Here is a 14,971-nt window from a genome sequence, read left to right as displayed (position 1 = left end):
ACTGATTGAGTCTATCCTCCTATAGTTCTGCCGACTCATCCTCGCTTGGTTACGTTGTACGGGGCTCCAGCGCGGGAAAGTCGGGTCTCCGCTGTGGTTACTTGCTCGTCGTTATTGGGCCGTCTAGGCTTGCACCGATCCGGCCTTATGTCAATCTGCTTCACTGGTCATTCTTCCCCAGGCTCACGAAGGAATGACCTTACGAATTATTGGGCCCTTGGGCCTTTCGTGAGGTCTTTTATCCTTCCAGTGGACCCGAGGGATATCTGTCCCCCACATCCGTCCATCTTATGCTTCCATAGCTTCGAATCTTGTTGACCAGGGTCTTGAGCCTGTTGTAGGTTTGTGTTGGCTCTTCTCCCCTGATCATCGCAAATCTTCCCAGCTCGCCTTCCACCAACTCCATTTTGGTGATCATGGTGGTGTCGTTTCCCTCATGTGAGATTTTGAGGGTGTCCGAGATTTGCTTGGCATTGTCCAAACCGCTAATCTTGTTGTATTCATCCCTGCACAAAGATGCTAGCAAAATAGTGGTAGCTTGTGTATTCTTATGAATTTGTTCATTTATCATCACAGGGTTATTCGTACTATCGAAATACATTCCATTTTCCACAATCTCCCAAATGCTAGGATGGAGAGAAAATAGATGACTACACATTTTATGACTCCAAAATGAGTAGTCCTCTCCATCAAAGTGTGGAGGTTTTCCTAGAGGAATAGAGAGTAAATGTGCATTCGAATTGTACGGCATGCGAGAATAGTCAAAAGAGTAGTTTTGATTAACCGTTCTCTGTTTCGACGAAGAGTCGTCGTCATCATCGTCTCTTGGTGAAGAAGAAGATGCATCGCTGTCATAGTAGATGATCTTCTTGATGCGCTTCTTCTTCTTCCCATCCTTCTTCTTGTGACTCGAGCCTGAGTCAGTGGGCTTGTCGTCCCTTGGCTCGTTGAAGAAGGACTCCTTCTCCTTGACGTTGACCACCATCCCCTTTCCCTTAGGATCCATCTCTTCGGGCGGTTAGTCCCTTAGATGAAGAGTACGACTCTGATACCAATTGAGAGCACCTAGAGGAGGGGTGAATAGGTGATCCTGTAAAATCAAACACTAATAGCCACAAAAACATAATTTAAAGTGTTAGTACGGCTAAGTGGTCGAGAGACGAGTTCTTGTGGACAAAACAATCATAGAGAAAGCAATCACAAGAGACACACGATTTTTATCCCGTGGTTCAGCCAAGTAACACTTGCCTACTTCCACGTTGTGGCATCCCAATGGACGAGGGTTGCACTCAATCCCTTTCAAGTGATCCAATGATCAACTTGAATACCACGACTTTCTTCCTTATAGTCTTTTTCCCGTTTGCGAGGAATCTCCACAAGTTGGAGCCTCTCGCCCTTACAATATTGATCACAAAGAACGCACAAGAGTAAGGTTGGAAAGAGCAACACACACAAGACTCAAATACGCAACACAACCACGCACACAAGTCACAACTTGAGCTCAAAACACAACGCACGGAGTTCACAACTCAAATGGAGCTCAAATCACTATCACAAAGAATCGAATGCGTGAAGTTAGAGTCTTGGAGTCTTAGGATGCTTAGTGAATGCTTGGGTGGCTCCTCCATGCGCCTAGGGGTCCCTTTTATAGCCCCAAGGCAGCTAGGAGCCATTGAAGATCAACATGGAAGGCTATCCTTGCCTTCTGTCGTGTGGTGCACCGGACAACTACTGTTCATGTCCGGTGCACGATTTGTTTCCATACGGAGAACAGTCGACCGTTTCAGCTTCGGGCCCGTTGGCGCACTGGACAGTCCGGTGCCCCCTTCCGACCGTTGGCGCGACCACGTGTCGCGCGAAGATTGAGCGGCCGACCGTTGGCGCTGGCGACCGTTGGCTCACCGGACAGTCCGGTGCATCACCGGACAGTCCGGTGAATTATAGCCACGTCGCCCCTTTGCTTTTCCCGAGGGCGACGAGTTCGCCGCGGATGACTCACCGGACAGTCCGATGCACCACCGGATGGTCCGCTGAATTATAGTCGCACGCCGCCGTCGATTCCCGAGAGCAGCACTTTCACCGGAGACCAGCCTCGCGCACCGAACACTGTCCGGTGCACCACCGGATAGTCCGGTGTGCCAGACCGAGCTGAATTTGGCTGCACCGAGCCAAGCCTTTTCAGTTTCTTTTCTTACTGTTTCTAGCACTTAGATAACCTCATTAGTATTCAAAAACAAATGTACTAAGTCTAGAATCATACCTTGTCTTTGATTTGCACCTTTTGCTTGTTTAACACATAAGGAGTTCAAAACATTTGTGTTGGACACTTAATCACCAAAACACTTATAGAAATGGCCCAAGGGCACATTTTCCTTTCATTTACGCAAAAATTCATACTCATTTACGCTGTTTTTGTTCATGTTTTACGCTGAAATCTGTTCGAGCTAGAACCCGCGCACGATCGGACGCACGATTTTCACGCCGTATATTTCGGCCCCATTTGCCGTTACGAAATAGACTACGATTTACGCTAAAATTCGTTCTCATTTACGTTGTTTTGGTTCACATTTTACGCTAAAATCCGTCTGAGCCAGAACCCGCGCACACGCCGCGTGGCTATACCTGGTTGGGGCTAATGGAAGCCCTGAGCGCGCGTGCGCGCGCCCACAGACACACATATATATATATATATATATATATATATATATATATATATATATATAGTACAAACAAGCTCTATAGTGACGATTGTGAACATATTTTCACTAACGTTTCTTAGAACCGTCGGTGCTAGGAGCCGGTAGAAATCATCATTTTTACAGGCGGGTAAATGAGGACCGCCAGTGAAAATCGATTTCCACTCGCGGTTGACGTAATAAAACCGCTTAAAAAATTATTTAAGGAGAGGACTCAGCCCACCCTCCCGTCGCGGCATTTTTCGCGCAAAATTCGACTCGCTACGCGGCAGTTAGGAAACGTACCGCTGACTTCACCCTCGCGCGTACCCTAAACTACCACTCCGCCTATAGCATGATTTGTGTCTAGTTTGTAGTTTTTTGTCCACATGTTACAACCAAATGAGTGTAAATTGCTTGTTTGAGACCGTAGACGAATTCAAATACAAAAGTTATTAACTACAAAGTTGAATAACTTTTGAAGTTCTACAACTTTTATTTTGACACTTTTTTCATCAGAGGTAGTTTGCAAAATTTGAATTTTAAATTTGACAAACTTAGATTCATTTTTTGAGAACCGAAATAAGTTCAAATAAAAAAGTTGCCAAATACAAAGTTTCATAACTTTTAGAGATCTACAACTTTTATTTTGGTTGTTTCATCATACAAGATTATTTGAAAAACTCGAAAAATGAAGGATAAAAATGATTTCTAGTGGCGGTTCGTTAAAAACCGCTACTAGAAATCGATTTCTACAGGCGGTTCCTTAAAAAACCACCAGTAGAAATTATGGAATACGATTTCTAGTGACGGTTTTCTTAAGGGACCGACACTAAAAACAGCACAGACGATATATATATATATATATATATATATATATATATATATATATATATATATATATATATATATATATATATATATATATATATATATATATATATATATATATATATGTGTGTGTGTGTGTGTGTGGGGGGACTATAATCGGCACATATACACCAAAGGCCAAACAATACACACAATAAATTGCTCGCCATGTACAATACATATATAGTTGCATGCACGGTGCTCGTTCATCATCCACACCATGTAATACGTGTATTCCCTGTACGAGAGGTATAATAAATTAGAAATAAATTATTGATACAAGTTGAAGACTAAAACATTTAGTCCTTAAATGCAACAACATATCTAGATCACTAGAGCTTATAGATTCAAACGACTTTCTCCAGAAAGAATGAAGTGATGGCGTGTGGACAACGATAACAACATTGCATGGAAGAGCAAGACTGAGTATGCACGCGATGACGCGTTTCTAAACAGATGCCTCTAATTCTTTTGTGTGCTAAGGCCAAGCTACTGACCTGACCGAAAAGACATCTGTGATTAGAGGAATATCCATAAATGCATGACTCTAGAGTTTGACAAATTTCTTCTGACAGTCCCATATGGAACAGGAGATTGCTAATAGCAGATTAGTCATTGCAGTTGGCCATCCCTCTAAGCATCTCTCGACCTCTTGCTATGGCTCGGGCGTTGTTAACGATATGAAGCGGCGGGCGGCGGTTAGCTTTTTCGTGGCTGCTTGGCCATCACAGCTAGACGACGTACGACTAAGCCTTTCTTTTTTTCGCCACGGCTCTGGTCGGTGCTGGACGCTGGAATGGATAGTCACCTTTCGCCTAACTGTAGTGCAACAGCCTGGAAGATGATGTTGATTGATGAGGAATATCTATGACGTGGCTCTACAGACACAACTATCTAATGGTCATTGGAATTGAATGATATATCTCTTTCGTTTAGTATCACGAGTTCGTTACCATAGCTATATCTTCTTACATTGAATTAGACGACTAACGGAAAAAATAGAAGCTAATATTTTTTAAAACGATAATGGTTTCAATCCCAACTAACTTTACTCTAAACACTAAATTACTAACACCGACAAAAACACATACATATCAATTTGTGATGAGATATGTTCGAAACAATATAAGAAATACAACAGAAACACATACTAGTATTCAGGTTAGACACACTACAACACCCTCCACTCACCTTTGGTAAGATTCGAACTCATGACCTTAGCTTCGACACTATGTTAGAGTGGACACATTAATAAGTTCAACCTAAAAGTTTAAATAAGGTAAACAACCCACTTGTAAACTTCAATATGTATGCAGTTTTCAACTGTTCAAAAACATACGAGAGAAAGCTAAAAATCGACTAAATGAACTTATAGTAATGTGAAATTTTGCACACACATCTTCTCGTATTCAAGGTGTTCACAAAATTCAAGCTACAAAAGATCAAGAAAACTCTAGGAATCAAACATTGGTGACAATAATTCTCATATGTTCTTGCACCTTTTTAATTCAACCCAAAAGTCCCTAAGAACTTAGATCTAGAAATTCCTTATAAAAGCCAAAGGAAAGAAGAGAGAGGGAGAGAGAGACAGCTGAAGCAATCAAGGTAAACAGAACAAGATACAGAGCCACCACAAACCTAGGAGGGTAGGGCCTCCATTCTCACTAGATCCACATGCTATCAGGTTAGATAGATGGAGGATTTTAATTGCGTCAATTTCATTTATAGATGCCACCCAATATACTAGAGAAAAGAGAAAACCTAAGAAAAACAAAAAATATGAAATGCGATGAGTTCATTTATGCATCCCACTCACGAGACAACGCTCTATCTTATTCATAGAGCTATTACACATTCTCAACATGCATTTAGATATTTCAGGTTGAACCGCTTAACCTAACGAGGGAAATTGTCTATGTTGAGATCGGTGCATCTGACGACCACAACCTCTTCAAGACTTTGCTTCATTTTAAAGCAAGCTTCATGATGACGGCACATGCTGCCTCTCGTTCCTGCTGGAACCTATCATCTCCATAAGATCGTCTCTATGGCCATGCATGCAAAACATCGTTTTACACTTTAGACTGCACTGTTTACAAAGTGAAGTTTGAATATAGGGATGATGATAGGTAAGCTGTTGGAGATAGCATAACAATCACTCATCAAACTTGAATATCGCCGCCTTGTGCATATGTTCACACTTTTGCTCACCATATTTATTGCATGATCGACGTGTCTCATCGATCAAGCTATCTTTTTCCAAGTCAGGTCAGCTTGCTAACTACTACGCCAATGTGAAGATAGCTCGCCATCTCACATATATAGTTCTTTTGCTTTGATTTTTTGGGCAATGTTTTCCATCACGACGCATATAGCATGTCATCCTAAAATCATATAGTATTTATAATACAACATAATGTTCCTGTTGACCTTCTAGACTAAGATGCATTGAAGTCAGCTAATCCTAGCCCAGTAAACAACTGCTGCTTTCCAAGTCAAACACGCTCCCTTCCCTTAGAAAAGATATACTTATAAAATAGACCTAAAAAAGCGAAACACAACTGACATCAACTAGTCCAAGTGTAGCTAAGCTTCATTTGGTTGGACCCAGTAGCACTGCAGTCTATTAGGAGGCTAGTTTGTGCAAAGTCAACAATGCTAGTTTGTGCGAGTTCAAACGCATGATAGAATTGTCTGGTTCATCGACAGCGACTGAAGCGGTAGAAGTAGACATGGAGTGGAATCGCATGAGCGCATACCCGTCTCTGTTGGAGCGCCTAGGCAAGTGAAATCGAGCTGTCACCGTTGATATTTCGATAATTACGTATAGACATCCTTTTCTTGCAAACCACTATTTTGTTACCAATCGCAAATGCTCTGTATTTAAATTGTTGATAATTTATTTTGAAAGACTGTTTTTGACATGATCGTACCTTTTTTTGTAATTATGACAAATTAAACATCCTTTTTAAAAGATAAAAGAAACAATCAAACTTAACCATCTGCATTTGACTTGACTTTAGAGTTTGACTTGCGTGTTTATGGGTATGTTTATTGAATGAAAGAATGTTCAGAATCGGATCTAAAACTATGAAGTTAAAGTCAAACTATTATCACCATTAAACGATATTATAGATAAATTAGAGTTCGAAAATATAAAACATTAGACAAAGTAGAGTTAGGAACATATTGCAGGTAAACCAATCCATTGATGCAAATTGTGTAAACTAACACATAAATAAAGGCAAGACGATTTTTTAAATGTTATATTTTAAAAAAACTATTTCACTCACTAACTATTTCTAAAACGACCATATCTTTTCATCTCGATCGACTATAAACAACACCAGTTTTCAAGGTCGTCATGACCTTCCTACTGTATGCAAAAATAAGTTAAAATTATGCACAAAGATTCAAACCTTAAATGTTGGCTCTGCATTCACACCTATCTAATAAATAAAACACATACTTTTATGCTTTATTGAACCAAATTATATCCATCGAATAATAGATTGATTTGGACAGTTAGCACCTGATTTGTTCTTCTGGTATTTTATCCAATACTCCGAAAACATCTACGGCCCACGGTCAACCCCGCTCGGCCCAGCCCACTTGTGTGCACGGACGGACACGGAATCACCCGAGTCCGACCCAGACCGAGGTCCGTCTTCCTCTCGTCACTATATTAATCCCTGCCTCGCCGCTTTGCCTTCCCCGCGTCAAACAAATCTTGGGTTCCAAGCGAGCGAATACCTTCTCGAGCTAAGACGATTCGAGGCACGAGCGAAGATGCCGCAGCGGCATTCGAAAAACAACAACGACCTCGCCTTCTTCACGTACGAGGAGAAGCGGAAGCTCGGGTACGGCACGCAGCGGGAGCGCTTGGGAAAGGACTCCATCAAGCCCTTCGACGCCTGCTGCCTCTGCCTCAAGCCGCTCATCGGCCCGCTCTGCTGCCCCAAGGGCCACACATTCTGTAAGGAGTGCATCCTCGAGTGCCTCCTCTACCAGAAGAAGGACATCAAGCGGTAGGCGGCAACAGTTCACGCTCTTTAATTACTTCTCTGTCTTGTTAATTGCGTCCTTGCTTTAGGGGGTGGTTGGTTGGGCCATTGGGGGAGTAGAGTAGGGTGCGCCATGGCAGGGAGGAGAGAAGGCTGCATACTTTGAGTATTTGTGGGAAGAATCGTCAGGCTAGTTTATCACTGCTGTAAGGCTCAGGCGGCTAATGATTTTTTGTGCGGATATTAGGGGTGTTTGGTTCACCCTTCTAAGCTTTAGAGACTAAATTTTATCTATGCGGGAGATCTTATTTATTTATTAGTCATACTGTTTTCACGCAAATGTATGTTTGTTTGCTAAAGTACATTTTACCAGCAACCATGGTACCGTTTGGTTCAGATATTTGTAACGTAATGGGTAAGTGATAACGTTAAATCATGTTTGTTTTAGTCCCATCGTAATCAGATACCATACTAAAAATTGATACCGGACTATTCAAACTTGTTACCAACAGTAATCGAAAGTAAACAATTACCATTACCCTTTGCGTTACATTTCTTGAACCAAACAGCACCCATGTTCATTAGCCACTGATCATTAAAATAGTACGCATCTTATAGTTTCCTTACCTAGAATTCATATTGTTCGTGGCAGACACAAAAAAAATTAAGTATTTGGTCCTAAACTATCTGCTTTTCTATTACCCTTGTTCTTCCAGCAAGCTAGCAGCACATGAGGCCCAGAAAAAGCAAGAGAAAGAAGAGGAGGAGGAGAAGCTAATTCTGCAGAAGGCTAAGGAGTTGGATGCCTTTGATCAGCAGAATCATGGAGCTGTTCCTCAGTACCATGATCGCAGGGGTTCCCAAGACAAGAATGGGTTTCATGGAGCAAATAATGTGAATGCCACTTCTTTTGAAGACGAAGCCCTTCGCTGTATGAAGGCATTTTGGCTCCCTTCAGCTACTCCTGAAGCTACGGTCAAGGTAGACGTGCCCTCCACCGACACTGTCTGCCCGGAGGGGCAGGAGAAGCTCAAGTTGAAATCGCTCTTCCCTATCTCGTTCACAGAGGAAACTGCTGATCAGAAGAGCGGGAAGGCAGTGGAAAAGAGCTACATGTGCCCTAGTTGCAAGTCCACTATCACAAATACCATGTCCCTTGTGGCGGTCAGCACTTGTGGCCATGTCTTCTGCAAGAAATGTTCCGACAAGTTTCTAGTGAAGGATAAAGCTTGCTTGGAGTGCAGCAAACCATTCAGGGAGAGAAATTTGGTTCCATTGGAGAAAGGAGCAACCGGGTTTGCTGCACATGACGAACGCCTGGTGGCAAGGGATTTCAAGCATTTGGGTAGTGGCTCTGGGTTAGGACTAGTGAAGCCTGCACCAAAAACTTACTAACCTTGAATAATTATAGCCGATGTTGTGTATTGTTTACCATGGTGTCATGAAATTATCTAACATGGAAATGAGAACGCCATTAGGTTCACAATTACCGATGTAACTTCTATATACATGTTTGCATATGTTGATTTTAGATATCTTTAAGACTTTAACGACACCACTACATTAAACAGATGCCTTGTATTTGTTTGTGTTGACATGTCAACAGTCTTGTTGGTTAACAAAGAATGTTGAAAACTAAAGCGTACAAAAAGAATATGATTAAAGATTTTAATACTCTTCTCGTTTCAAATTATAATACATTTTGAATATTCTAAAGAGTGCAGAGTACCTAAACTACCTAGCATATGAGCATGTAGGGGTTGTATGAGTAGGTTGAATTTTGTCTCAGGGCAGTAATTTTCCATGTCTGGTTGGTGCCGTGATATGATTAGGTCAAGCTAGACCGAAGAATTTTATTCTAGTTTAGACAAGATGTTTGATTCTCCAAAAGATGGTTTGGATTTATAGTATTACTACATAAATGTTAACCTCGTGTAGAGAGGGATACATTCGGACATTTACGAAATAGATTTATGATTTACACTAAAATTCGTACTCATTTACATTGTTTTGGTTCATGATTTACGCTTAAATCCACTCAAGCCAAAACCCGCGCATTGTTGTACGCACGTGGTTTTTACGTTGTAATTCGGGTCCCATTTATCGCTACGAAACAAATCGACGATTTACTCTAAAACTTGTACCCATTTACGTTGTTTGGTTCACGTTTTACGCTGAAATTTGCCCGAGCTAGAACCTACGTACAATCGGACACACGCTATTCTCACGCCATAATTTTCGGTCAGATTCGCTGTTACGAAACAGGTCTACAATTTACGCTAAAATTCGTACTCATTTACGATGTTTTTGTTCACGTTTTACGCTGAAATCCGTTCAAGCTAGAACCCACGCACGATCGTACGCACGATTTTCACGCCGTATATTTCGGCCCCATTCGTCGTTACGAAACAGACTACGATTTAAGCTAAAATTTGTTCTCATTTACGCTGTTTTGGTTTACATTTTACACAGAAATCCGTTCGAGCCAGAACCCGCGCACACGCTGCGTGGCTATACCTGGTTGGGGCTAATGGAAGCCCTGAGCGCCCCCCCCCACACACACACATATATATATATATATATATATAGTTTCTGTATTAGGAGCCCTGGGCTTCCTATAATTAAAAGAAGCCCTGGTCTAATTGTGCGTCTCGGTCCAACCATACCATTCGATCATACCTCACTTACCGTTGTGGCCCATTAAAATACATTCACCAAATTCACATTTTCTTTACCCTAACATTTCTATCGCACACAGCCGCCGCCGATGTTTCTTCATCTCCCTTCCCCATCTTCCTCGCAGATCGCTCCTGTGATCCGACGGGATGGCGAGCAGGAGCACCTGGACCACCAGACATGGCGAACACCGCCTGCCTCACCTTCTTCGGTGCGACGACGACGCGCTGGCAGACGTAGTAGGTGGCAGCGCTTTTCATCTCATACATATTCGCAAGGTGCTTCTCACTGTGGTGGTATGGGCCAATGGCGACGAACCTCAGCGGGCACCACCTCCGGTCGAGTAAGTCCACTTTGGTCGATTCACACCCCAACGTCCCAACCCTATCTCTTTTTGTACGGTTCCGTCCCAGCTCCCAACCACAACCAGCGCGATAGCGTGATGCGATACAGGGAAGTCAGATTGGTCCCTTTTCTGTCTATCCGACTACTGGTTTTTTTGTATGGGATCCAAAAACATTGCACGAGGCAATTTTAGAGATATTCTTGAATTACATGTATTAATAAGCTACAATGAAGATTTGTCTCAAAATAATATACTAATATGCTATGGTGAAGAATGTTTTAGACGTTGTTTCAGTTCTGAAATTCTTCTCTCTGTTGTTTTTGCAGGCGAAAGAAGATCTATTGAAGCAGCCTAATTCCTATTGATATTTCAGAAGTAGTTATTTCGAGATGCATTTGTTTCATCAGCGGGACGAGCTCTGCTTTTTGAAATTCTTCTCTCTGTTCTGCGAGAGGTCAAGGCCAACAAGGGACCCCCTGTCATGCTGCTCTGCGAGAGGTCCTGTGTCCATGGTCTTTTTCGTTTCAATATCTTCTATCTTCTTTTGTCATTTTAATCTATGATCTCTGCTGGTGTGAGCGAAACGTAATTAGGGGATTGCCGTTTTTGTTCCGTAGCTACCTGACCATGGCCCCAGTTCAGCAGAATTCAGTGAAGTGCTGTTTGGGAATTCCACGTTTCTCCTAGGCAGTCCTGTAAATGGATCTTTTGAAAGTTGCTTGAGGGCTATGCAGATCCTACATGTAAGTGCATTTTTTATACCAATAATCTATTCGCTTGTCAAAACAATTTCCTGTTTTTTATGCTCTAAGCTAGCTGAAAGTCGCCTAGAGGGGGGGGGGGGGTGAATAGGGCAAAACTGAAATTCTCAAAAATAATCACAACTACAAGCCGGGTTAGCGTTAGAAATATAATCAAGTTCGCGAGAGAGGGTGCAAAACAAATTGCAAGCGAATAAGGAGTGTGACACGTGGATTTGTTTTACCGAGGTTCGGTTCTCGCAAACCTACTCCCCGTTGAGGTGGTCACAAAGACCGGGTCTCTTTCAACCCTTTCCCTCTCTCAAACGGTCCCTCGGACCGAGTGAGCTTCTTCTTCTCAATCAAACGGGAACAAACTTCCCCGCAAGGACCATCACACAATTGGTGTCTCTTGCCTTGGTTACAATTGAGTTGATCGCAAGAAAGATCGAAAGAAAAGCACGATTGCAGAAGCCAAGCGACAAGAGCGACAAATAACACACGGATCACTTTCTCTCAAGTCACTAATCACTAATGATCTCTTTTCTCAATTGTGAAACTTGGAGAGATGGAGGCTTTGAATGTGTCTTGGAATGAATTGCTAGCTCTTGTATTGAATGTTGAAGGTTGGAATGCTTGGGTGAAAATGAATGGAGGTGGTTGGGGTTGTATTTATAGCCACCAACCACTTCCTAGCCGTTGCTCCATTCTGCCGACCGCGGACGGTCCGCCCGCCTGGTCCGGACGGTCCGCGCCTGTAGATCAACGGCTGAAAACGCAACGGTCAGTAGTAACGGCTATATTGCATTTAATGCGTCATCAGATGTCAGATAAAGCCAGTCACGGACGGTCCGGTCGTGCACCCCGGACGGTCCGCGAGGACGCTATAATTCATTTTTCCGAACCCGTCACCTTCGGGTTTTTCGGTTCCTCACCTACCGGACGGTCCGCGCCTGAGGCCGGACGGTCCGCGCGAGGTCACGGACGGTCCTTGCTTTTCCTCCGGACGGTCCGTAGTGCAGACTTGGATTTTTGCATTGGTTCTGTCCGAGGGTCATCCTGGTGTTGCGGACGGTCCCCCGCAAGGGCCCGAACGGTCCGCGCTTGGTCTGTTTTTCCAAAAAGCTTCTCCTGTCCGGAATAATCTACGGTATTCCGGACAGTCGATTTAGTATAGTTGTAGATGAACCTTTGGCACCTGTAGAACATATAATCTAGAGCAAACTAGTTAGTCCAATTATTTGTGTTGGGCAATTCAACCACCAAAATTAATTAGGAACTAGGTGTAAGCCTAATTCCCTTTCAATCTCCCCCTTTTTGGTGATTGATGCCAACACAAACCAAAGCAAGTATAGAAGTGCATAATTGAACTAGTTTGCATAATGTTAGTGCAAAGGTTGCTTGGAATTGAGTCAATATAAATGCCTATAAAGTATGCATGGATTGTTTCTTTATTTTTAACATTTTGGACCACGCTTGCACCATATGTTTTGTTTTTGCAAATTCTTTTGTAAATCCTTTTCAAAGTCCTTTTGCAAATAGTCAAAGGTAAATGAATAAGATTTCGAGAAGCATTTTTAAGATTTGAAATTTTCTCCCCCTGTTTCAAATGCTTTTCCTTTGGCTAAAACAAAATTCCCCCTAAATAAAATTCTCCTCTTAGTGTTCAAGAGGGTTTTGATATATCATTTGTGAAATACTACTTTCTCCCCCTTTTGAACACAATAAGATACCAATTTTAAATTTATCAATTGAGAATCATACTAATTGAAAAACTCTTTTTAAAATTAGGTGGTGGTGCGGTCCTTTTGCTTTGGGCTAATACTTTCTCCCCCTTTGGCATGAATCGCCAAAAACAGAGTCATTAGAGCCCTTAGAATTACTTTCTCCCCCTTTTGGTCATAAATAAATGAGTGAAGATTATACCAAAGATGGAGAGTTGCTCGGAGTGATGGCGAAGGATGAGTTACGGAGTGGAAGCCTTTGTCTTCGCCGAAGACTCCAATTCCCTTTCAATACACCTATGACTTGGTTTGAAGTAGACTTGAAAACACATTAGTCATAGCATATGAAAGAGACATGATCAAAGGTATATAAAAGAGCTATGTGTGCAATTTTAACAAAAGAAGTTTCTAGAATCAAGAATATTTAGCTCATGCATAAGTTTGTTAAAAGTTTGTTCATCAAGAGGCTTGGTAAAGATATCGGCTAATTGATCTTTAGTGTTAGTATATGAAATCTCGATATCTCCCTTTTGTTGGTGATCCCTTAAAAAGTGATACCGAATGGCTATGTGTTTAGTGCGGCTATGTTCAACGGGATTATCCGCCATGCGGATTGCACTCTCATTATCACATAGAAGAGGAACTTTGGTTAATTTGTAACCGTAGTCCCTAAGGGTTTGCCTCATCCAAAGTAGTTGCGCGCAACAATGGCCTGCGGCAATGTACTCGGCTTCGGCGGTAGAAAGAGCTACGGAATTTTGCTTCTTTGAAGCCCAAGACACCAAGGATCTTCCCAAGAACTGGCAAGTCCCTGATGTGCTCTTTCTATTAATTTTACACCCCGCCCAATCGGCATCCGAATAACCAATTAAATCAAAAGTGGATCCCCTAGGATACCAAAGCCCAAACTTAGGAGTATAAACCAAATATCTCAAGATTCGTTTTACAGTCGTAAGGTGAGCTTCCTTAGGGTCGGCTTGGAATCTCGCACACATGCATACGGAAAGCATAATATCCGGTCGAGATGCACATAAATATAGCAAAGAGCCTATCATCGACCGGTATACCTTTTGATCGACTGATTTACCTCCTTCGTCGAGGTCGAGATGCCCATTGGTTCCCATGGGTGTCTTGATGGGTTTGGCATCCTTCATTCCAAACTTGCTTAGAATATCTTGAGTATACTTCGTTTGGCTTAGGAAGGTGCCTTCTTGGAGTTGCTTCACTTGAAATCCTAAGAAATACTTCAACTCCCCCATCATAGACATCTCGAATTTTTGTGTCATGATCCTACTAAATTCTTCACATATAGACTCGTTAGTAGACCCAAATATAATATCATCAACATAAATTTGGCATACAAACAAGTCATTTTCAAGAGTTTTAGTGAATAAAGTAGGATCGGCTTTTCCGACTTTAAATCCATTAGTGATAAGGAAATCGCTAAGGCATTCATACCATGCTCGTGGGGCTTGCTTAAGCCCATAAAGCGCCTTAGAGAGTTTATACACATGGTTAGGGTACTCACTATCTTCAAAGCCAGGAGGTTGCTCAACATAGACCTCTTCCTTGATTGGTCCATTGAGGAAGGCACTCTTCACGTCCATTTGATAAAGCTTGAAGCCATGGTAAGTAGCATAGGCCAATAATATACGAATTGACTCAAGCCTAGCTACGGGTGCATAGGTTTCACCGAAATCCAAACCTTCGACTTGGGAGTATCCCTTGGCCACAAGTCGAGCTTTGTTCCTTGTCACCACACCATGCTCATCTTGCTTGTTGCGGAACACCCATTTGGTTCCTACAACATTTTGGTTAGGACGTGGAACCAAATGCCATACCTCATTCCTAGTGAAGTTATTGAGCTCCTCTTGCATCGCCACCACCCAATCCGAATCTTGTAGTGCTTCCTCTACCCTATGTGGCTCAATAGAGG

The 14,971-nt window shown here is 42.3% G+C and overlaps 1 protein-coding gene across 1 annotated transcript; it reads left to right on the top strand.

Annotated features, from left to right (window-relative positions):
* Positions 1–7,237: 7,237 nt before the first annotated feature.
* On the top strand, positions 7,238–9,220 carry LOC103639298 (E3 ubiquitin-protein ligase CSU1). The gene is made up of 2 exons (XM_008662063.4): positions 7,238–7,573; positions 8,266–9,220. Exons 1-2 carry the CDS (start codon positions 7,335–7,337, stop codon positions 8,942–8,944), a joined length of 918 nt encoding a protein of 305 aa, XP_008660285.1. The 5' UTR covers positions 7,238–7,334; the 3' UTR covers positions 8,945–9,220.
* The last annotated feature ends 5,751 nt before the right edge of the window (positions 9,221–14,971 follow it).

The sequence above is a fragment of the Zea mays genome, chromosome 9 (assembly GCF_902167145.1).
Source record: "Zea mays cultivar B73 chromosome 9, Zm-B73-REFERENCE-NAM-5.0, whole genome shotgun sequence".
Lineage (NCBI taxonomy): Eukaryota > Viridiplantae > Streptophyta > Magnoliopsida > Poales > Poaceae > Zea > Zea mays.
The sequence above is the reverse complement of the archived record's forward strand: the minus strand, read 5'-3'. Positions and strand labels throughout refer to the sequence as shown.

Bases quoted from the DNA above. Each gene is read 5' to 3' on its own strand.
- LOC103639298 (XM_008662063.4), top strand. From the start codon at position 7,335: ATGCCGCAGCGGCATTCGAAAAACAACAACGACCTCGCCTTCTTCACG. The intron at 7,574-8,265 runs GTAGGCGGCAAC...TTGTTCTTCCAG, and splicing joins CAGAAGAAGGACATCAAGCG to CAAGCTAGCAGCACATGAGG.